Source organism: Leguminivora glycinivorella, chromosome 12, assembly GCF_023078275.1.
Source record: "Leguminivora glycinivorella isolate SPB_JAAS2020 chromosome 12, LegGlyc_1.1, whole genome shotgun sequence".
Taxonomy (NCBI): Eukaryota; Metazoa; Arthropoda; class Insecta; order Lepidoptera; family Tortricidae; genus Leguminivora; species Leguminivora glycinivorella.
The window spans coordinates 16,399,250-16,424,522 of record NC_062982.1 but is presented as its reverse complement, the minus strand read 5'-3'; the positions used below and the strand labels follow the sequence as shown (position 1 = coordinate 16,424,522).

The following is a 25,273-nucleotide window of genomic DNA, read 5'->3' as shown; positions in this document are numbered from 1 at the left end:
CGCCGTGTGTGGCATCCCTTACCACTTCCTAATGTTATTTGTTTTGACATGTCCCGTCAAACACTTGACAGTGACTTTAGTGTCATGATTAAGGTCCTCTCACACTAATTAATCCATTTATTATGTAAGGAAACGAAAAAATATTTTTTTTTTTCGAATTTAACAAAAAGCGATATACAGGATGGTTCCAAATGATGAACCTAACTACGTGTCGAATTTAACGGAAAACAAAAAAAAACACGGTGTATACACGAACATTATTATGTTAATTTCATTTATTTTAGAGTCCCTTAATTAACATTTTAATAAATAAAAATTTTCAAACACAAACACACCTAATAATACAACAAAATCCATTGCGAGCCTTCTTAACTACCCAAAAAAGTTTTGATACCATTTTACGCCTCCACTTTGAGTTGGGGTTCCGCAAAGTTTTTATGTGAAGATTAATTACTAAGGTAGATAGGGTATTCCTATAAAAAGAAGGTATTCCTATAAAAAGTATAATCCCTTTGCGTTTGGCGCCTTAGTCCCAGAAATATTAAAAAGTTTGTTTCATATTTCAACCTGAGTCTCTCATGGCGTTAATCTGCACGTTTCGGAAAAGTAAAAGAGAATATTTGTACTGATAAATTAAGAAGTTGAATAATAAGCAGAATAAATTATCCATAGGTATTTACTCGTAAAATATTTTAAATACGAAAAAATCTACGTATGTCTGCGTGTTACCTTTCTTAAGCTTAAACAGCTGAACTAATTGAATTTAGATTTGGTTCGGAGATAGTGAGTCCCTATGATGATTTTTTATTAATTATGAAATACTATTGAGACAACGCCTGTTAGTTGATTTTCCTAGCATTTTTGTCAAATTGAATTATTATTTAATTCTTGTCAGGCGCTATCCAAATTACTAATTCCATGCAGACGAATTCGCTGTCAAAAGTAGAAGTTTGTGTTTGATGTGTGACTTGACTACCTACTCCACATTCAATTTTAACAAACGAGGCAACTTACACCATCACTAAAGTGAAACAAATCAAAGCAGATGAGGGTTTTCAATTAATCATTTCTCACGAAACCAAACCGCTTACAGACAATAACACCCCTGTCGACTGAGCTTATGAAATACAATCAGAAACAATGGTTCCTCTTATCAAGGGTTATTATGTATCATACAATTACGTCGCGTAGAGACGTCTTCTTTGTCACGTTTAAACGGCTATTTACCCTTTATTATGGGTATCTGGGTTATCGTATTCCTTGCCTGCATTCAATAGCGCGACGTCAGCTCTGTCCTTCTTCCGTTCTCTTTGTATTGGCACGCAAACAGTACGGTCGTTCAGAAATTCGCATAAAACAATTTTATATAGAGGGATAAACGGACATATGAAGGTATACAAACAAAAAATCCTTCGTTCGTCAAGATTATGATCCTTTGATATATATAGCTTTGAAGGCATCGGGAACTGTCGAAGACAGGAAGAATGGAATAAAATCAAAGACGTTTATGTTTTCAAGCTTATGAAAAAAGCACAATAGATAAGTACGGGAAACATTTCAGATGTATTTATTTGCCTTTGTTATTTACAGATGTAATCCTCAGAAAAACAACCTTTATGTGTTTTCAATACAAGTGTTCAAAAATGCCAAAATTAAGTAAATCAGTGCGAACTTAAGTCCACGAATCGAACTAGAATCTTATAATGACGTTGAGGTGAGTGTTCTTCAAGATGGCTATGGTGATATCTCAAGCGACTAAAGCAGCGATTGGGGGGTTCTTGGCGCTGATGGTGTTGGGGGCTGTGCTGGTGGTGGGAGCTGCCTTCGGCTGGTTCGACCCCCGGAGGGAAGATGAGGACTCACCGGCGAAGATCAGTGCGAGACTGCAGGGTAGAACATCTTTTGTCACGCATCGTGCTGTAAGTATTATTTGTTAAACATTAAAAAGTACTTTATAGATCGAATTATTCATGAGGTCGCGTTTCTCGGTACCAAATTGTTGCGTCATGGTGCATTCACCAATGAAACAAAGGAGCGAATGACAAACACATTCAACAGTCGGATGTCTTAAATCAAAACCTAGTACATGTATTTTCAATGCACTAAAATTCAGTCATGTCCCTTGTTAGGACAGGGTTTTGTTATTCGCCTTATTTTTCCGTCACTCTATTAGTCATAAGGCTTGATATTTACTGTGAACTTCCGACCTAGATGCAAAAAAAAAACCCAAAAATTAACTTTAAATGGACTCGCAGCTATTTTTCTCTCATGATAAAAAAAATATTTGACTGAATCAAAACGCTGAGTCTCACTTTTACTACACTTTTATTTTGTTACGGACGATACAGGCACTAAAAATAAAATGGCGCTGAGGTGTGACCTACTGCGGGGCAGTTTAGTCAGCGGCTAAAAGCTATTAATTCATTTGTGCCAAATATAGGACGCTGGAAAGGTAACTAAACTACTATTTCAAAATATAAATAACCGTTTATACGTATTAAAGTTAACGATTGGTCTGGCCTAGCGCGTAGTGACCCTGCTTGCCAATCCGCGGTCCCGGGTTCAAATCCCGGTAAGGCCATTTATTTGTGTAATGAGCACAAATATTTGTTCCTGAGTCATGGATGATTTCTATGTATATGTCGCAGTAAGATAGATAAAGCCGTTATATAGTTATAACCCTAGGAATATAATTATACGTCGTAACATAGTTAAACGAAAGCGATTAATTGCTATCTTACTAGGAATATAACTATAATACTAAACTAGTTTAGTCATATAGTTATATGACTGGATTCAGTTTAGTGAAATGATTGTAGGCAGGAGTGCGGCGGTGCGGCGGAGGTATAGTTATAACCCTAGGGATATAATTATATGCATATAAACGAAAGCGATTCCTTACCATCTTACTAGGAATATAATTATAATACGTTACTAGTTTAGTTATATAATTATATCACTGGATTAAACTTAGTCTAGGGATATAATTATAATACGTCTCTAGTTAAGTAATATAGTTATATAACTGGATTAAGTTCAGTAGTATAATTGTAGCAGTGTAGTGCGGCCACTGTTACGTTTTAACTAATATAGCTTGGATTCGTTTGTTTAGTAACCAAACCTCGTGTACTATGTTCGGATCGATACAAAATAAACTTTGTTCTAACGTCAGTGACGGTGTTGTTATTCCAAATCGTCCCGCTATACGTATTATAAAACACTGATTTAAACTTTCACGATTTTTACACATATTTAAAATTGCAAACGGGACTTAATACATAGTAATACGCGATTAAGTCTCGTTTGCAATTTTAAATACCGTATTATAATTATATTCCTAGTAAGATGGTTCTGAATCGCTCCCTTATATCCCTAGGGTTATAACTATACCTCCGCCGCACCGCTGCACTCCTGCCTACAATCATTTCACTAAACTGAATCCAGTCATATAACTATATAACTAAACTAGTAACGTATTATAGTTATATTCCTAGTAAGATAGCAATTAATCGCTTTCGTTTAACTATGTTACGACGTATAATTATATTCCTAGGGTTATAACTATATAACGGCTTTATCTATCTTACTGCGACATATATAAGTACTAGCTTTTGCCCGCGGCTTTGCTCGCATTAGAAAGAGACAAAAAGTAGCCTATGTAACACTCCATCCCTTCAACTATGTTCACTTAAAAAATCACGTTAATTCGTCGCACCGTTTTGCCGTGAAAGACGGACAAACAAACAGACACACACACTTTCCCATTTATAATATGATAACGTAGAATTATTACGATAAAGCACAACCTCTATATTTAATAAAAATATATGCGATTTTATTATAAATAATTATGTTTTTGTCATTGTTTACGAATATAATTTTCTGATAATTATTTAAACATATATTCGACACTGTTTAAGCAAGTAGTAGATAAATTGATGTGATATTCAAAACACAAAATGTATATGATTGTCTTCTTTGTCGTGACTTTGTCTTTGATAGCGAGAAATGCGCCATTTACGCCAGCATACGACTAAGTGTGTGTCAAATTACACACTTCTTTGCCTTCACGAACTCTAAACTACTAGCGAGTCTCACTTTGAAAGTAACCTTTTGAAATGCAGATCTTGCGAAAATAAAGTTGCAAACTATAAAGAGTAATAAAAAATCTAGCACGGTTTCCAAGCAGAAGCCACGCTAAGACGAGTGCTTAAAGAACGAAACAAATTCATGTTAATATTGTCTTCGGTTACCGCGATAGTTACTCATGAAATATATATTTTTTTAACATAGTAATGGTAAATTTTTTGAATATTGTATAACTAGCTTTATTAATAGTGTGTGAACCTGCCTTAGAAATCTATATTATTTGTGGTCATGGTTCGTTAATATTTCTTGTATGTGGGGTAGATAGATACATAGATAGAATACTCTTTATTGGCACACCTCAGCAAAACCTACAGTGGAGACAAAACAAATGATTATAAATAGAGGCAGACAACAGGCGGTCTTATCGCTAAAGAGCGATCTCTACCAGACAACCTTTGGGTAGCGGAAATAAAAAACATAATCAAAAAGAGTAGGTGCTTCGAAATAAAAAATCATAATAATTCTAATTTCCAACACACAAATTAGCTATTAGCTTTAGTTATTAGTTATTATATTAGTTTTTGCAAATTGTAATTTTTCCTCAGTCACCCGTTGACCACGAACGCTGTAAAGAGTTCGAAACGTCGGGATGAATTTTAAATTCATTATACGCGATTTAATCCGTTTCCATAGTTTTATTTCAAATTCATGTTAGTTTATACTTCTAGTATCACGTGTTTCTTTTTTGCACACACTTCATTTCCTTTTTGTCGTACCGCGGGAAACGTACTGTTGCTGGGAAAAAGGCAGCCTAGGAAGTTTTCTGAAATAATTTCAGCTCTGCTCAAAGAGAAAAACATGCAGCTTAAGAAGTTAATTATACGAGGTAGATTATGGACGTTAAATATGTATTAATCCATACTAATATTATAAATGGGAAAGTGTGTGTGTCTTCTGACGTGATTTTTTAAGTGGAGATAGTTGAAGGGATGGAGAGTGACATAGGCTACTTTTTGTCTCTTTCTAACGCGAGCGAAGCCGCGGGCAAAAGCTAGTAACTTATATTTTCTAATCTGGAGACTCATGTCATGCTTCGATATAAAATGATACAAATCATGTTATTTCAAAACCGTGGAAATTAAATAATATTCCTAAAAAAAAAGACGCTTAAAGTAATTTAATTAGTGATCAGTTAGTATTGAATTCTATTGACACAAATTGAAAAATGACACATGACATGATGATAAAATACCTGCACTCCAATTAATGAACTGTAAAAATGGAGAAAATAAAGAACTAAAAAAGAATTCAAGGTTTTTCAAGAATTCTAAATATAAAGACAAGTTTGGTAACAACATACAAATTTGTAAACAAAAATTTTACACCATTTTGGTTTTTCTGATCGCTGTTTATAATTTTCTGTCTACAAGTAAAGCAATGCAAACACAACTAAGTTGCGTTATATTAATTAAAAAAAAAAAAACATTTATTCATGTACCAAAAATAGCAGTAACAGGCCATAAACTATATTAACACAAAATAGGCTTCACCATGTCCGTGCCTGAACTAGGGAGATCCTGTATCTCAGGCAGAAAAAATAACTTACAAACTAAAACAGGGAAATTATTTGATAATATCATGTGCATTGCATAGGTATTCAACTAAAAAATAAATAAATTACATTACAGATTTATAAATAGAGTAGGTTACCTACTTAAAACTATCATAATTCTAAAAGTACAGCAAACAAAGATGGTAAGCCATATGTAATACTTATTGCTTAAGTATTAGCATTTTGATGAGTCAACAGTTGTACTTTATCGCATCAGCGTAAGGATACATACACACATACATTGTCAATTTGTCACATAGTTTCAATAGCCATGTTTTCCATCAATTATTAGATCAGTTCCATTGTTGGTATAACCTTGTTCTAAGCTGCATAATATTGCACTACTATAAATTGTCCAACACACGCCAATTTTGCAGCTTTACTAGAAACCAGAAAGTATGTCAAATTCAAGTTGCAAGATTTGACCCGTACAAACATAGTTATACCACAGTATAATAAAGAGTACTATCGTACAGTATGGCCATTCCCGCTCCCCGCTGAAAGTGCCGCCCACCCCTCTCGGTTACCTCACAGTTACCGCCTGTCAAAAACACGGACAGTCGACCTGTCATATTTCACTCATACAAGTACGCGTTCACCTACAGTAGCTAAGACTGTGTGCTAGGAATGCGCCTCTTTCAATATATTTGATCGCCAGTGTCCGAGGTGTGGTTATACTTAGATGGCCAGTTAAATAAAACCTTGTCAAAACCAAGTCAAAACTAACAATTTCGCCGCAAAAATACTTGATAAAGAAGCACTGTGAACCTAACCGTATTCCGAACACGTTAAGCGCTGTAAAGTTCTTTTCATCACACCCGCACTTTAAATGTGCTATTGCACGCAGGCGGAGCTTGAGTTATAGAAAAATCGTTCTCCCAAGGGAATAATGAAATTTCTTGTACCGTACTTAACTTTTTTACATCTATTTACATATTTTTTACATTGCGAGTGTGATGAAAAACATTGTGTGTAACTCGGGGAGTATGAATATTACTAACTCGAGTCTTTAAATCGCTCCGGCAAGCCGTCGCGATTTAACTTACTCTCGTTAGTAATATTCAACTTCCTCCCCTTGTTGCACAATGTACTATTTTGCGTTCGTTATTTTCTCGCCACCATCTCTTTATTGCTCATGGCTAGGATACCCTCCTGACTGACAGCATAAAAACAACCAAAAGCGAGGCTGCCGGTCTGAAGCGATAAGTTTGCTGCCAAATAATAAACGTTGGCACATTGGCAAGGCATGCCAGTGGGATTACGTATATGCTTAAAAATTCGGATGAAATTTTAGCCGCCGTCTAAAAATTTTACCAGTAATATGACGGCCGAGTAGAAAAAGTATAATGAAAAATGGTGGCTGTATTACTGTGCAAATTCAATGTAGTGCTTTAATAGTTTTATAACTTTAGCAATTTTTAACCATCGATGCAAAAACGACAGGGTGTTATAAGTTTGACGTGTCAGTCTGTTTGTCTGTCTGTGTGTGTGTCTGTCTGTGGCATCGTAGCTCCCGAACGGATGAACCGATTTAGATTTAGTTTTTGTCTGAAAGCTGAGTTAGTCGGGAGTGTTCTTAGCTATGTTTCATGAAAATCGGTCTACTATGTCGCGGTCGGGGTTTTTTCAAAATTTTAATTTTGTGGTTAGGTTATTTAATAGCTTATCAGAAAAAAAAATTGATTTACCACATTTCACTCGTCATACTCATTGTAAAGAATTTATGTCTGAAATTGTAAGTGAGATTATTTTACTAATCATTAAAATTCAAACATTACCCGAAATAAGCTGAAATTTGCTTATCTAAATATTTACATAAGTTTAACACGATTTACCACGTGTTATAAGTATCACGATGGAGTATAATCGACATTCTTATGGTTATAAAATCGGACAAAAGATTTCACTTAGTAACAATATTTTACTATACAAAATAATTAATTTAGCCATAATATATAACAGTTTCACTTACTAATAAGACATTTTTAATTTTGCTTTTAGTCCAAAACGAAATTAATATTAATCTGTATAAAAATGATAGCATAGAAAAAAAATCCCATTATAGCTTTTAAAATTTCAAAATTAAAAACTGAAAGAAAAAGCTTTTACTCTCTAGTGTAATAAATCACGCTTGTAAACTGATAATAGGTACCTGCTTAGTTCAAGTTAATTTTAGTCGAGTCAGTGGCACGTCAACGTTTTAAAATTTATTCGAATAGTTTTAAATTTCGTGATAATGTTTCAAAGATGACTTATCTATGACAAGCCACTTATGAATTAGGAGTACCAGCTAAGGATTTAGAGTCGTGATGTTTTATTTTTGAATTATAAATGGGTTGCCCGTGTGGTGCCGGGTTTAGAATTTCACCACCCCCTTTCTTCCCGTGGGTGTCGTAGAAGCCGACTGTGGGATATGGGTTAAAATTGTTGCGTAGGCGAGAGGCTGGCAACCTGTCACTGCAATGTCACAATTTTAGTTTTCTTTCAACCTCTTTTTGCCAAGAGTGGCACTGAAACATGAGTAGTTCATGTGTTCTGCCTACCCCTTTATGGGATACAGGCGTGATTGTATGTATGTATGTATGTATAAAGCCGGGCTTACTGGCCATATGGCTCACAGCAGCCGAGGGAAGCCAGTCCTCTCAAACTGATGTGCCTGGGCAGACATTCAGATGTACTCTCTGAGTAATCATTGGTCAAACTATACTATACAAACCGCTTTGCTCACACTTTATTGACTCACACTATTTACGCGGTTTCACTGAAGAAAGAAAGTGACTTAACGTTCGTAAGTGGGGATGGAGAGACTCCGCACTGTGCGACTGCGGCGCCGAGGACCAGACCATGGAGCACATCATACAATGCATACTCGGGTAGCCCGCATGATCTGCTGACTTGAGCCCAACGCTGTGCCAAGACTTGGATGTTGCCTTATAATCTTTTATTTTGCCTATTTGTACATATCGCCATACGATTAAATAAATAAATAAACGTTCGAACAAATCACTATTGAGGTGGGTCAATTTCGCTCTAAAGGTGCAAAATATATTTCTTTTACGTAATTCATTGACAATGACGGCCGGTCTAGCCTAGCGCGTAGTGACCCTGCCTGCTACGCCGCGGTCCCGGGTTCGAATCCCGGCAAGGGCAATTATTTGTGTGATGAGCACAGATATTTGTTCCTGAGTCATGGATGTTTTCTATGTATATTAGTATTTGTATATTATATATATCGTTGTCTGGGTACCCACAATACAAGCCTTCTTGAACTTACCATGGGGCTCAGTCAATCTGTGTAAGAAAGAATGTCCATCCACAGCGCAGGCTTCGTCAAAGTATATGTAATTTATGTCAAAAGGGTCATCAATACAAATCAATAGGTCATAAACGTTATTATCTAAAATATTCCTCCCTGGACCAGGTCAAAAGTCCCCATTATTCCCGCTGCATTTATTTATTTATTTATTTATCATTCAGGTTTTACAATATTTTAGGTGACACTGAAGTTTCTATTTACCATGTCAGTAGATGTTTTGCCTCACATGCCAGTAATCGCACTATTTAAATTATTACTAATGAGTTAGCAACAACTTAAAGGCGGAATATTAAAAATATGCATCCTACTTTTATTCATAAATTACAGATTTTAGTTCATTATTGAAATAAAAAAGTAATTACAAGTTCATTGAAGGATTTCCGTACCAAAATGCTAAGCGTTAACTGCAAAAAGGCAAGAAAATGAAGATGCAGTTCACCAAAATCAAATTGAGCCCAGGTTTTGAATACAAATTATAAAGTTCGTGAGCCCTGTTAATTAAAATACGCTATTACACGAACGGGTTTTACCCAGATTGCGGTCAGCATACAAATTTTACTTTTTAGGGTTCAGCACGAAAGGAAACGCTTGTTCCGCATTACCTTATCTTTTTATAATCTGTGCGATGCGAGAAAATTCATGGTTACTGTGTTTCTGGTTAACATTTCAATTTGTGAACAACAGAGCTACTAATAGGAGTTTTTGTATATTCTAGAATACGTTCTTGATAGCGTAGATAGTCGAGTTCATAAATATGTGTTCATTTTTTTACTTCATTTCAATGAGTTAAGGTGAAGAAATATTCACATATTTATGAACTCAACTGTACTTACCTAATTTTTCTGTCCCTCGGCAGGCAAGCGTCACATTTCAGGCCACTGCGCTAAACGAAATTACCGCTTCCCAGCTCCGTCGAACAGTAAAATAGTATACACAACTTGGCCAGTAAAACGGTACGCATCAGACCACATGTTTGTTGACCTGGCCTCCGCCTCGACTGACAAATTACATCTATGTAATCTGAGACTTTTATTACTATACTGGCCTAGGTGTAAATCTACTATTTGTTTGCACATACACACACAAACGGTCACAAAGTGAAATTTCAAACAAAGTGACCGTTTGGGAGCTCTGTTCACTTTTTTCCACGCAATGAATGTAATTTTCCGTGACCCGTGACGTATTGGCAACGTGCGTGACGGAGTGCTGCTGATTGACATAAATACCAGTCGTGCATGTAGCGAACACACTATCAAGCAACGTGTTACAAAAAAAGTCAAAGACAGAGGTTCAGCTTTACTCACATCTGCAAAATTTACACTTATATAAACTGTTAAATTTGATGTACATGACTGAACATTGGATGTAACGACGCTAAATATTAAATATAGTCCCTTACCACTTCATCCTTAAGCCTGTGATGTGGAGCGTAAATGATAACTACTTCGTATGGAGTATACGTTTAATGTGTCTTAAATAACAAGTACATGCCAATTTATACTAAGCTATGCACATGTGTGGGTAAGGTGTGGTACACACACTACACCTTCCCCCTCAGAGAAAAAAAAAATATTGTCCTATACTATGAGGAATATTTTTTTTTAAATATAAAAAAAAAAGAATTACATAAATTAAAAAAAAAGTAAGGAAAGGTATCTTTTGTAAGCAAAAGCTCTCAGGAAATGTATATCTTATACAAAATTAAATCATTTTTTTTTTACACATATAGGTATTAGGCATACAGTAAAAATACTTTGAAGTTCAAAGAAAGAATATTTGACGAATAAAAAAAAAATAATTTTAAAGAGATACTTATACAATAGGTAAATGAAAATTATAAGTTTTACTTATAAAATTTGTCTAAAATAAACACAAATTTCCATTATACGCTAAGGGCACCATACAATAGTTATTACCATGGGTGGGTACCCATGTATTTTTATAAAGGTTATACAACTTATACACTTAGTTATCTATGCTTGCTTTGATGACGAATCGTTTAATAAACAATTATACATATTTGTATAAAAATAACCAGAATACAAAATGTAAACAACATCAAAGACTTAACACAAAACTTAAAACTACACTAAGTAAATAAAAAAAAAATCCACAGTGAAATAAGTATCCGTCGATACAATTCAAATCCAAATAGATAGTTCGTACAGTACGAGTATGAACTCCCAATCTAGGGTACCTTGGGTGAACATCATATTTATCTCATTATTTACTTGCAAGTCTTACTTTCATTCATAGACGTCTTAACTTTATTTTTATCATAATAATAACACTGTATTTACTTGTGCATCTAAAGCGTGCTTCTCTTTTTTTATGGCAAGGGTACACAACGCATTTACTTACCTGGCCGGCCGACCTTACTATATATTTATTTATTTATTTGCTCAGGATACAAGGATATTTATTCTTAAGCGCGCACACATACAATATATTTACTCACACAGGCAGTTCTTTTAACACGTCCTTTCATAATAACCTTCCATGTGTCCAAGGAGTCTTCACGATTGATGCTCGATCAAATCATGATCAGATCTCCAAGGATTCCCTACCTGCCTTGTACCCTGGCGTACCCTTGCTATACCATATCGCTCATGACCCCTCTCGGGCTGCCGATGATACGATAGGCATATTTATAAGTATATCGATTCAGTAACACTCATTAAAAAAAAAACATTCAATTACCAACCACAATTAAACCAACACCATAAAACTTCAACAAATAAGAATTTCCACAACCCTTGGTTGATCAGACCAGTCGCTCTTTGAAAAACTTACCTGCTTCAATTTACTCGACTTCCAAAATCTCGCACACATACCTAATTTCAAAACACAAACCATTCCTTTCTATTCCATGCTTTACTCATAAGTACATACGATTACCAACATTAATAAAACCTCTAGCCATAAAATCCGTCGCAAAATAAAACAAAACTTGAACACTCCTATACATAAATAACAAAAACATTTCATATACCAACAAATTCCATATCCATTTTACACCAATTTAAAATAATCCAACTTTTTATCTCTTATTAGATCTCAAATATATTTATTTTCCACACATTGTTAAATCCGTAAAACATATTATAGTCAATTCCGAGAAAAATAAATCTGAAACATTCAAGTACATTATTATTTCTTAACAATCTAGTTCTAAATACTAATTTTCAGTTTAATATGGTCAAAAGTCGGTAAGATTATAATTATATGCAATTGCCAAGTTAAATACGATAAATTTGAAGTAATCTAAATTATTGCACAATACATTAATAATGCATTATGTTGAAATTGAAATTCGAGACGTAATAACAGAAGCTACATACCGATCCCTTATATGTCAACACGTGTCACGGATGACACGGCCCACCTGTACGCTATGACGAATGTTGTATCCAAGTGCACGAAATCATTTGTTAAGTTTACCAATTTGAATTACTGAATGCAAAGTAGAGATCGAATGATGTAATATTAAAACGTGCCGTACTTTTAACCATATTACTATTTCGTCATCAAGCAGCATTTAATTAGATTCCACATAATATTTACTCTGACGACCGGTCTGGCGCAGTCGGTAGTGACCCTGCCTGCTACGCCGCGGTCCCGGGTTCGAATCCCGGTAAGGGCATTTATTTGTGTGATGAGCACAGATATTTGTTCCTGAGTCATGGATGTTTTCTATGTATACAAGTATTTATATATTATATATATCGTTGTCTGAGTACCCACAACACAAGCCTTCTTGAGCTTACCGTGAGCCTCAGTCAATCTGTGTAAGAATGTCCTATAATATTTATAAAAAAAAAAAAATAATAATATTTATTTAATTTGCATATGTATTGTATTCCTACATCGCAATATTATTAAACTTAATTTCCGTAAATAATAGCAATTGCTAATATTACGTATACACAGACACAATTTTGAAACTTAATTTTTATTACCTACTCAAAAAACGAAATTTAAAATAGTTATCTAATGAAAATAATGCATATAACGCGCTTCATATTTATTTTAAACACAAGAAGAAACTGTCAATCAACTGCTTATACTTATTAACTAAAACCATATAACCACCTAGTTTAGATTACGACCATTCCATGACCGTTGTGTGGCGGGACCAGGACTTCGTGTCCAGTCTCCTCGTCGTCGCGTCCAACGTCGGCAAGGCCACGCCCGGTGTCCGTGACGCGAACAATCTCCCAGCTGCAACGTCAAACTTACAACTTGCCAATTTCGTTTATTCGAAAAAAAAGATTTATTTTCAAAATCTCCTGATATATGAGTCTATTTAGTAGATATTAGAAATGTAACTTAGTCCACACTGCACATATTCTTTTTTATTTGCAATAAGCACCAATCCGTAACTTTCGATTTAGTCTCTGTAATCTTTTCACTTTCACTATATGATACTCATATATTTGATATATTAGTCCCATAACACCAATCCGTAAGTTCTATTTATTCTCTTGAAACTTTTCACTGTCACTATAAATATATAATAGTCCTTTTCATTCACTTAGAGTTGCAAATATTTATTTACGAAAGTTCACGGTCAGTAATACTGGCTGGCGCAGCGTGCCGCCAGTGCAGCTCGAGGCCGCACTGGCAGGATCGCCATGTGATGTGGAGCGTAAATGATAACTACTTCGTATGGAGTATACGTTTAATGTGTCTTAAATAACAAGTACATGCCAATATATACTAAGCTATGCACATGTGTGTGTAAGCCATGCAAATCTATTGTAATGTGTGTGTTCCTATGTACATTTCTGAGGTTGTGCAATAAAGTGGATTTGTATTGTATTGTATTGTATTGTGTGGGTAAGGTGTGGTACACACACTACAAGCCGCTGAACCGATTTAGATGCAGAAGTACAAAACATTAATCGCTTGTTTGACTTTTAATAATAAAATTCGTTATTTATTTAATAATAATATCTGATATTTCCAGGGAAACGTATTTTTAAGTAGGCACTATCTAAACAGTCACGCCAAAAGAAGATATCAACACGGGCACAATCCATTTATATCAGATTTTGGTTAAGATACCGAACCCTAACCATTACGCATTATTCAAGGAGGCGATTGAAAGCAGACCTTTCCAAAACTACAGCTGACATAGAACAGGGGTGATCTGATAATTTCTCGTCAAAGATATATCCGTCTTCGTCTAGCTGTATTAATTAGAAAGTGACGTGTAGTCTCTATCAAGTGAGATACTATCGTGAAACTGTGCTTGCCCTTCTAATCGATTGTACACATTATAAACACACCGTATACAATGACAAGATTAAACGAACTTACCTGAAGTGAAGTTCAATCTTGATTATATGAAGTATTTTGTCCTGGATATAATAACATTGTAGTTATCCCGCGCCAGCGCTACAAACCTCGCGAATCGTTTATAGATGCCAAAAAGAAAAGAATTGACACGAACTGTCACCCTGACGTTTCATATAGTTTAGAGTAATCACGCACTAAATGGGAAGTGACCATGGACTCATGGTTACTCGAGGAGGGTGGGACTATCCCCTATCCAGGACAAAATACTTCATATAATCAAGATTGAACTTCACTTCAGGTAAGTTCGTTTAATCTTGTCATTATATTTGTATTTTGTCCTGGATATAATAACATTGTAGATGTTTAGAGGTAATGAAATAATTTACAAAACAATTTATCTCAGAAATCCACTCAAAAAGCCCTACAATCTTGTATTCCTGACAGGCATTATGGTTGTATATAATATATATACATATATCATGGATCAAATTGTATCGAAAGTAAACTAAAAAGCAATAGCATTACTTGCTATGTGAAATATTTCAGGTAGAATTGACTCGAGGAAAACAGTCTGCAGGGTATATCCTGCTATTGTAATAGGTCCTTACTAGGAGCAACCTGTGTGTGCAACCCATCTACTGAGTTAAATATCTTAACCTGTATAACAAATATTGATATCTAATATAATATATTGGTAAATTCCAGTTATCTGAAGCATCCCATGCGTTAACAAACCTTTTATTCACTGTTAAGCAGTGTCTTCATGACTTTTACCTTAGGTGTTTAATGTGAGACATGATAATTATAATTTGTAAAATGAAAAGACATAATAGAGATAAATTAATACCTAATCATTTAGTATTAAATAGTCTATAAAACATACATAAAAAGAAAACACGGGCATTGTGTGCTTGTTACCCTTGTCAATTATTTAATATGTTCGACATAAATGATATATATGAAGTCATCCTTCAACCTCAACCTTGTGTATTTATATTCCATACAAACATAGCCTCTGGGTATCACCCATTGACCTAAGAATATGAAAGGTTTTATTATTACTCTTTACATATAAACTTCAGAGGATATCACTGTCCTCGATAAACTTATTTTACCCTACCTACCTACCTATACCTACTAGCCATATATATGAATAAATAAATAAATATTATAGGACATATAATAATAATTCGAGACTATAAGTTTCAAAGTCTTGATTTAATTGTCAATAAGTAGACTGACCTTGTATCTGCTGTATGCAGGTACTAATCGTTGATTGTATATAATATTAATATTCTAAGATGGGAGCAAAAATATTGTCCCAGTCCTGGTGCATCCTGAGGCATGTTTGGAGCTGAAAGTCCATCACCTAAACCTCTATTTAAAACCTTTGTCGCTATACGGTGACTTGAGTATTTAGACCAGATAGCCTCTGTTTGGTTTTAAAAAGCATTATTTAAAAGTCGTTAATTAATCACTTAACCAAGCAAAATAGTCCCTTACTTACAAACTATACCAATTAGTTAGTCCGTTACATCCCAATTAATCAATTAACTTGCTAGCTTGCTACCCTAGCTAAACCTAATTCCATTGTGTTGTATTTTAATAATTTATGTAATGTTTATATATATAGGTATATTTAAAAATATGACGTTTTAGGTATTAATCACTATTTTACTTATTTGTTCTAGTATTTCTCACAAAAAAGAAATTTATAACACAATACTAAACGAGGTGGTAATCACTAGCAGGACAGCATTATATATAGAACATATAATGTAATTATTTAGGGGCTGTGATAACTTTAACCACACTCTTATGTTGATGTTTTATGCTTATGTCTGCAGTAAGATTAATAAAGATCATAATTAGACAACAAAATGTGCATAAGCTCCTTGAGATTAGCAAATCCTATACAGATATTGTGGAAAACAGCAAATGACAATTCTCATTAAAATTAATAATTACAACTGTATACAATCCCTTCTGTTTCCAATATATTGTCATGTCTGTAAATATGTTCTACTTGAACAGACTAATAAGCTTAGGTTGGACCTTTAATCGATGACTAATAGAAAAGTATCTTAATTAGATAAACAAAATGATCCCTTATGGATCTTATTAGGTCTAAAATTCAATTATTATTGAGATATAATAATAAGATAATTAAATTGATTGAAGTAATCAATAAATGAAAGTAGTATATAACAATATATTGCTCATTATGACAAAAACATTTATAGGTATTAACAAAATCAAATCCTCTTTCCTGGTCTACTATAGATAATTGGGTGGTCACTGGTCACCTCACCCAAGAACTGATCTCGCCTGACAATGCTATTTTGTGATAATCCACGTGCAGTGGGTGTTATCTTATCATCATATCAACTTTATCCCCCAACCGTTTAAAGTCGGTATGGTATGGAGTAGTTTCTAAAATAAATTTTGAAGTACATACCAGTTACAGTGCTATTTATTCAAAGACCTCAGGATAGTTAAGACTCTAATAATTAAAATCTAATGATTTCTGCTATATTTGGAAAACAAGTCTGTGTTTGAACCAAGATCTCAATATATATACCTATTTCATACCAACTCAATAGAGTTGACTTAGCTAAATCTTTCTAATTATCAACCTACATACTTTACTTGATCCATTGACCCATTTCTAACTTTATATGACAGCTGAATACAAAATGGTCACTATTGGCATGAGCTTGTGCTGAATCGCACCCTATGATAGCTAAAAAACATTGTTATAGGGCTCTAAACCATTGCAGGGTAGATTGTACCCTTGCCATATGAAGACATACAAGTCTAACATTTAAATGAGAGTTTGAAGCCTTGGGATTGCTAGGTATTTATAATAATTAAATATAATTTTGTATTAATATGAACATCTCACTTAACCAATTTTTGTATGCTTATTCCAATGACTGATTCTGGTTGATCCCAATTCCAGTGTACCTTCTTTACCTATCCTTTTATATTTAAAACAACATATTGAATAATAATTCAAAATTTGAAAACAATAATAAAGTTTTAATCACATTTTATTGACACTTTTTTTTTTTTTTTTTTTTTTTTTGAAGTAAAAATAAATAAATTAGTAACATTTCATTAACTTCACCAAAGCCAGTTGAGCTATAAGATCATAAAATTCCAATGGTCAACTGAGTCATCCATTCTAACAATTTTTATCAAAAATTGACATTTAAATATGAATCATGATACATATACTTATGTTAAAGTTAAAATATATGGAGCGAGCAGCTCCTAAGCATATTATGGGGTTAAGTTATGATTGTGACATTTATACTCTTTATGAGGGTGCCAAAATGATTTTGCAGCACTTAGAGAATTTATTTTACCTTATGACATAACACTAACAGTGTATGTCCTCATATAAATATATATCAATTTGTCAAATTGTACAAAGGGATAAATATGAATAATCATCATTGTATTATGTTATGAACTAGAACAGAATTTTCCAGAAATTACCTTTTTACGGTAGTATTTTATTCATTTTATTGTATTACGAAACGAAATTTTGGTTGTAGAGGAGTTATAAAAATTACCTATACTTATAGTAAATAATTTTCTGACTTAACTGAGCCCAATCTATACATAGATTATAGATGTTCAACCTAGACCTTACTGCAGAGACCATTTTAATTGCAACTAGAATACTGTTTTATATGTAAACAGTAAGTATATGAGTATGTACTTAATTAGAATACAATAATGTTTAATGTAGCATGCTTGCCTGAGGACAAAATCTTGATCAGATTGTGCTCTAGTCTAGACATCTATAGATCTAGTACATGTTCTACCTGTACATGTAAAAAAAAAAAAAAAAATTCTGCAATTAAACATCACTGGCTATAAGAAATTCGTTAGGTATAACTATACCATAACTGTCAGTCATCCCACGGATGAGGACCATTTCTTGTTCCTTATTATTAGATTTCATTATTGAAAAGTTGGCACACTTGGTTGCCGAACGGGAAAGGCTACACTTGCTAAAACATTTATCCCGTGAATGAGAGTTTACATTTGCTAACCCCACGGGCTAACAGGAACATTCTTAACTACTCATCGGTAGACTTTATGCCCTTGTAATAAGGATTACAAATGATCAGTTAACAGTCGCCAATAGTACTCTTGCAGCATTGTTGAATATTTGGTAGGCACAGCAGTAGCATGCCTAATACATTCAGTAGCCTCACAGGCATTAGCCTCACAAGCATTAGCATGTCTTAACACATTCATCCCACGGATGAGAATTTATTATTGAATATTTAGCATATCTGTTTGCCCCACGGGCTAAAGTTACAATAAGAATTTTATTGGGATCAAAATATCTTCATTCCACGAATGAAGCACAATCCGCACGCGAATTGTGATGTCAGATGCGTATACAGAACTCCTTTATTATATTTGTCCAACGACAATTGACGATGAATGTATAAAAAACCACCTTACCAAATCTCCGTAGAGGTTAGAATGTGAGGTTAAATATAGGTACTAATTAATATATTATACCTCTATGTTTCCCCACGGGAACACTTTTAGTGAATTTGATAAGTTCATAATTCATAACTAAGGAATGTTCTAGTTAAAAATCCAATTGACAAATGTTGTAACTTACGTTCATCACTCTCATTACAATATTTATTACATTTCGGTTGCCATGTAAACACCGTACACCACACACATGCTGCACCGTATTTTGCACTGAATAATACCGTTTTAAACATAATTGTATTTATTAAAACTACGAAAAACTTAATAAAACTAGAAAGCTATTAGTTTGCATCCATCCGCGTGGAGCGCGCGCGAAAATATGAAACGTCAGGGTGACAGTTCGTGTCAATTCTTTTCTTTTTGGCATCTATAAACGATTCGCGAGGATATAATCAAAGGTTTTTATGATTTCAGTAATTGCTTCGAATATATGCTCACCGTTTGAGTAGTATCAGATTTGTTTATTTAGCTGTCGTTTTGTGGATTCCTTGTTTGGATACTTATTTATTTACAAAATTATTTAGAAAAGGAAAAGTAGCTAATAAATAAAATTTATTTTATGTCCTATTATGCGTGTATTTCTTTCAATAGGTACGTAAGAGGGTAAGGTACAATCGATTTTCCGGACAAACAAAGTCTTCATGTTCCTTTCTGAATTTATACCTATTATGAATAACCTAACCACAAAATTAAAATATTGATAAAACCCCCGACCGCGACCGGTTCATCCGTTCGGGAGCTACAATGCCACAGACAGACACACACACAGACAGACAGACAAGCAGACAGACAGACAGATAGACGGACAGACAGACGGACAGACAGACAGACAGACAGACAGACACGTCAAACTTATAACACCCCGTCGTTTTTGCGTCGGGGGTTACAAAAAGAAAACATTGTATGGAATTATATTTTCAATGCTTAACATGTTTATATTACATATCATTAAAAACAAGATAAACTTAGTAGGTACAACGCATTCTTATCAAAGACATGGCTTCTTTTGAATAATAAGTGCTCTAAAAGGTATTAATTAAATTTGTATTACTGAAGCAGTTATTATCAAACATTAAATACCAAATTATACCAAACTCCTCATCATTCAAAACGCAAGTATTAAAAGATCATTAAGGGTAGAATACTAATAATTTATTAAAATCAGTGTGACTTTACTGATTCTGGTGAAACGGCTTTCGTGACTGCCATCGTTAAGTTTCTTTTTCGTGTATCACTCAGAACTAAACGTGGTTTGGTCTAAGATATAAAAATGCGACTAAAGAACTGGATCCATGTAACGGCCCAGCCACGACATTGGTCTAAGCGCGACAGCGGTGAGCGGCAGCCATACGTGCGAATGTAAAGTCACATCGCTGTGTCTCGCTCCAATGTATGGCCGCCGCTCATCGCTGTCGCGCTTAGACCAATGTCGTGGCTGAGCCGTGAGGCTAGCAATATTATATTAAGGTGCATTGGGGTAATTCCGAATGACAGAAACGCTCGGGTAATTTCGAAAGGGGAATCGTGATATGAAGGAAATAATGGTAATTTTTATGCAAAATTATTTCTAAAAAACCGGGACTTAATCGCGTATAACTACATATTAAACTGACCTCCAACGTTTCAAGGACGGCGTTGTCCCCGTGGTCTCGGAGAAGACTGGCTTGAAATGACATCAACACCTTCTGACAGCCGCGCGAGGTTTTCGAACTACCCGCACTTGGTTTTGATTATCAACTTGAACTGACTGATACGCGATTAAGTCCCGGTTTTTGTAAAAATAATTATGTGTAATAATCGTGAAAGTTTAAATCAGTATTTTTATGCATCTTTCGAAATTAGACGACTTTCGGAATTACCCTAATGCACTTAACATAATTATTTTATAGGAGACAGGGCATAGCGATTGATATTCCGCTTTGTGTGGTAGGGCACAGCACAGCGGATATCATCTCGCTCGAATCTAGAGCAGAGCCCAACTGGAGAAGTACCTCTGCCTTACAGATGACCACAGCCAAATAACACTAGACCCTATTCAGTGTTGTGTTAATGCCGGTGAGTAAGGCTGCCAGAGCTCAACGAGGCTGCGGTCTGCTGATGACGGAAGGACCTACGGAACTTGTTCCGTCTATTGTTCTTTGAGTCGTCGGCAACCCAAACCCTCCTTAGAACTTGTACACTCTGTTTTGCTGTGTACTTAACACAGAAAAAAGGAGTGTACAAGTTTCTAATGGGTTGGCGACGTGCACGTGAAACTCCTTGAGTTGCAGGCGTCCATAGGTGACGGTGACCGCTTTCCATCATGCGTATGCTTGTTTGCCACCGACGTAGTACTAATAAAATATACAATTGTTTTTATGAGGTAGGAGGCATACGAGCAGACAAGGTCTCCTAATGGTTGCCTGTGGACACATGAGACACCAGCACGGGAAGCATGGTCGCGCGATAGATGATAAAATGTCAGGCCGTCCCTATCGCACTTACAAATAGTGCGACAGGGATGGCCTGCTATTTTATCGTCTATCGCGCGACCATGCTTCCCGTGCTTCAACTGGGTACGTAGCCAAATACACAAACGCTCACGATAATATCTGTTCTGTAGCTATCTATCTCTATCGCTCTAGTTTGAGGTACACCGCCGGCGTATCATGCTTCCAATTTTATCACTTGTCCACGTGGATAAGACAATTGTCACTCTCACACTGACATACTTGCCAAAGCGTGACGGATGCTTTATCCACGTGGATAAGTGATAAAATTGGAATCATAATACGCCGGCTGGTGTTTATTATTGTCCCGAAAGCTTAGCAACAATCAGAGTATGTAGCCGAGTGGCACAAACGCTCACGAAACGCTTACAAAACGAAACGCTCGTAGATATCTATCTGTATCGCTCTTGTGTATTGGCGCGACAGAGCCAGACTACATTTATTATGTACCTAAGGACTATCTCATATATATTAAATAAGTTATATTAAAAATATTAAAAATAATAGTAACTAAGTACATAGCAACCGGTGTTTAGCACGGGTCAAAAATGCGACTGGCGTGGGTAACGTTTTCAGGTTTTCTTATGTGAAGTTTAAATAAATATGTTTAGATACGCTTATATTTTATCACTCAAAACATAAAACACTGCTAGTAGCTATAAGCGTTAGAAGGCACTATTATAGCTAATATTCGTATATTTGTGTAACCACCACATAATATAAATAGCTAGATGACATGTGATGAATTATACAGGGTGGGGCCTGTAACAAAAGCAAAAAATTAAACTGTAGGCTATACTCCTTAAACTGACCAACATTTGTTCAGTGACTTTTAAAAATTATGAAGTCTTTAATTTTTTTATTTTTCATACAAAATAAATATTAGCTTACATGTACGCCATTATTGTTGTCATTGACGTTGTCTGTCACACTTTAGACTTAACAAAATTCGCAATACATTACTTCTTAGAAAAAACTTTCAATGGTAATAAAAATCAAAATAAAAGTTATTTTTAAAAGTCGCTGAACAAATGTTGATCAGTATAAGGAGAATAGCTTACAGTTTAATTTTTTGCTTTTGTTACAGGCCCCACTCTGTATATCAAGGCAGAGCCGACGAAACAAAAATAGTTATGCGTATGAGGTTATACAGAGTGTAACAAAAATGGTGGTGATCCGTTTAAGGGCGTACTCAGTATCGTATTCTTATCAGGAAAAAGTAGAAGATAATTTTTTATTCGCTAAAAAAATTTTCACTTTTGTATGAGCCGGGCCGCGCGAATCGGTCGAATCTCCATACAAAGATAAAAAAATTTTTTGCGAAAAAAAATTTTTATCCTACTTTTTCCTGATGAGAATACGATACTGAATACGCCCTTAAACGGATCACCACCATTTTTGTTACACCCTGTATTTATACCGTTAAATGAAAACTTCCAACTCCCATTTTAGGAAAGTGGGGCATTAGAAGGAGACAAAAAGTAGACTGTATCACTCTCCATATTTTCAACTATCTCCACTTAAAAAGTCACGTTAATTCGTCGCTCCGTTTTGCCGTGAAAGACGGACAAACAAACCGACACACACTTTCTCATTTATAATATTAGTATGGATATGAACAGCGATCCCTACGATCGTAACGCTATAACGCGTCGTAGCCCATAACATAAATTTCTCGGTATGAAGCAAAAATCCATACTAATATTATAAATGGGCAAGTGTGTGTGTTTATGAACGGACAAGAGGGGGCAAATAAAAAAAAAAGTGTCAATGTCCAAGACATGCACTAACCTTCTCTCCGGGAGTCAGGAACCGCAGGCAGGATTGGCCGGGGCCCACAATTCACCAAGGAAGCACAACCGTTCTCGCACATGCCTTAACAGTCTGTCAGGTGTCAACAACTAGTTAGAGGGCCGCGCGGGCGGGGCGAGGCGCGAGGGGGGAGAAACATATCTTTTAAATATATATCTTTTAAATATATATGGTTAGGTAGGTAGAATTATAGGTAGAATTTTGAACAGTGTGTGTCTGTGTGTTTATCCATCTTTCACGGTCAAACGGAGTGACGAATTGACGTGATTTTTTAAGTGGAGACATTTGAAGGGATGGAGATTGTCATAAGCAATTTTTTGTCTCTTTCTAACGCAAGCGAAGCCGCGAGCAGAAGCTAGTTGATCATATAGGCAAAACTACAAAGATCGATTAAGCATAGTGGTCACTTGACAAAATATTTTTGAGGTTATGTTGTTTGTTTTATGTTGTGTTGGAGTTGTTTATGTTGAAGTTTCACTTCTTCCGCGCGGAGGGACTCCACGCACTTTGTCTCTCTCTAACCCCCCACTTCCCTAAATTTTCGGATCTAACGCGAGCGAAGCCGCGGACAAAAGCTAGTGGTAAAATAAATCGTTATTTCAGCAATTCCCGAATAGATTGTACATTTGGATCACGTCTCCGATTTTGATACAAATTGGTAGGCTGATAGAGTCCAGGATGCTGAGCAAGATCCACTAGGTTTCCCAACAACCTAGGACATTTTGGGAAACCTACTGGATCTTGCACAGCATCATGGACTCTACAAATCGACTCTACAAATTACATTTACATTACAAATTACATTACGGAGCCTACAAATTTTTATCAAAATCGGAGACGTCTACTAACTATTCGGGAATTGCTCATTTATTTCTTCGTTGTTCTCTTTCTTGATTTTTGGGAGGTAGTAGCTGGAAAATATGGTATTTCAATTCTGTTAATGACAGATTGGCGAGCTCATTACAATTGCCGCATAATAAATCAACTGGAAACGATCCGGCAAACGGCCGGAAGCTAATCAGCATGGTATTTGCTATGCAGTATGTACCTAATGTTTATTACATTGATGTGTCTAAGGGAGTGCTCGAAATGTGTATTTATTGATTTTATCTACATCCATATCATAAGTTCTCTATAATAGGCTTAGGAGCCGTAAGAAAGTGGCCTATTAAAAAAAATGTGTATATGCTAGTGCATCTCAATTTTTACTTTACGACGTCGTCAACCGATTCTTCAATTATATTCAAAAGAACATTCAGGGGGGTTACCATGAAGTGCTAAAGCCGTTCAGTTTAGGTTGAGAGAAAGGGACGAAGCTATAGCAGTTCCATAGCTCCGTCTCTCTCTCTCAACCTAAACTGCCGGCGTATTATGCTGCCAATTTTATCACTTATCCACGTGGATAAGACATCTGTCACTCTCACACTGACATACTTGCTAAAGCGTGACGGATGCTTTATCCACGTGGATAAGTGATAAAATTGGCAGCATGATACGCCGGCAGAACGGCTTTAGCACTTCATGGTAGCCCCCCTGTTCAGAAGAAAGAATCACATTATCTGCAATTGGAGTTCATTGATCAGTCATTTGTTTTGTTTCAAACATCGAACGTTTTAAAAGTGAATTGACAGTCAATCACTAGTTGATATGTATAACCTTTTATCTGAACTTAGGCTATATTTAGGTACATGTAGTTTATTATATGGATGAAGATAAAGTTATGTATGCAACTGTGCATAATAACTTTATTCAAAAGACCTCGATGCATGTAAAACTAACTTAAAAATACTAATTAACGTAAATACTACTCTATTAAAACTAACATGACTATAAAACTAAACCTTATTCACAAAACTCGTTCCGGGCCCTCTCAGATCATCTATGCAAAGGTGTCCATAACACTCGATGCGTTCCACGCTGAATTGTGATAGACAGCCTTTGCATCAGAAAAGACCCGGAACTGTGCATAATTAGTCATTAAAACACTCGTGCTGTCTTATTGTGAGACTCGCCTTTCGCCTCGCTTCATAAAACAACAACACATTTTAATGCATCTTTACATCATTATTATTACGTGCCTAGTCACATTGTTATAAATTTCAACACCAGATCTCTTTTCATAAA

At 35.3% G+C, this 25,273-nt stretch overlaps 1 protein-coding gene across 1 annotated transcript in view; it reads left to right on the top strand.

Moving 5' to 3' along the window:
- The window catches only part of LOC125231825 (collagen alpha-1(XI) chain-like), a 79,838-nt gene that overhangs the window by 20,949 nt on the left and 33,616 nt on the right, over window positions 1–25,273 (top strand). Inside the window, exon 2 of the mRNA XM_048137405.1 lies at window positions 1,591–1,919. Within this exon, the coding sequence (XP_047993362.1) occupies window positions 1,731–1,919 (189 nt within the window). The 5' untranslated portion in view covers window positions 1,591–1,730. The remainder of the gene's footprint in view (window positions 1–1,590; window positions 1,920–25,273) is intronic.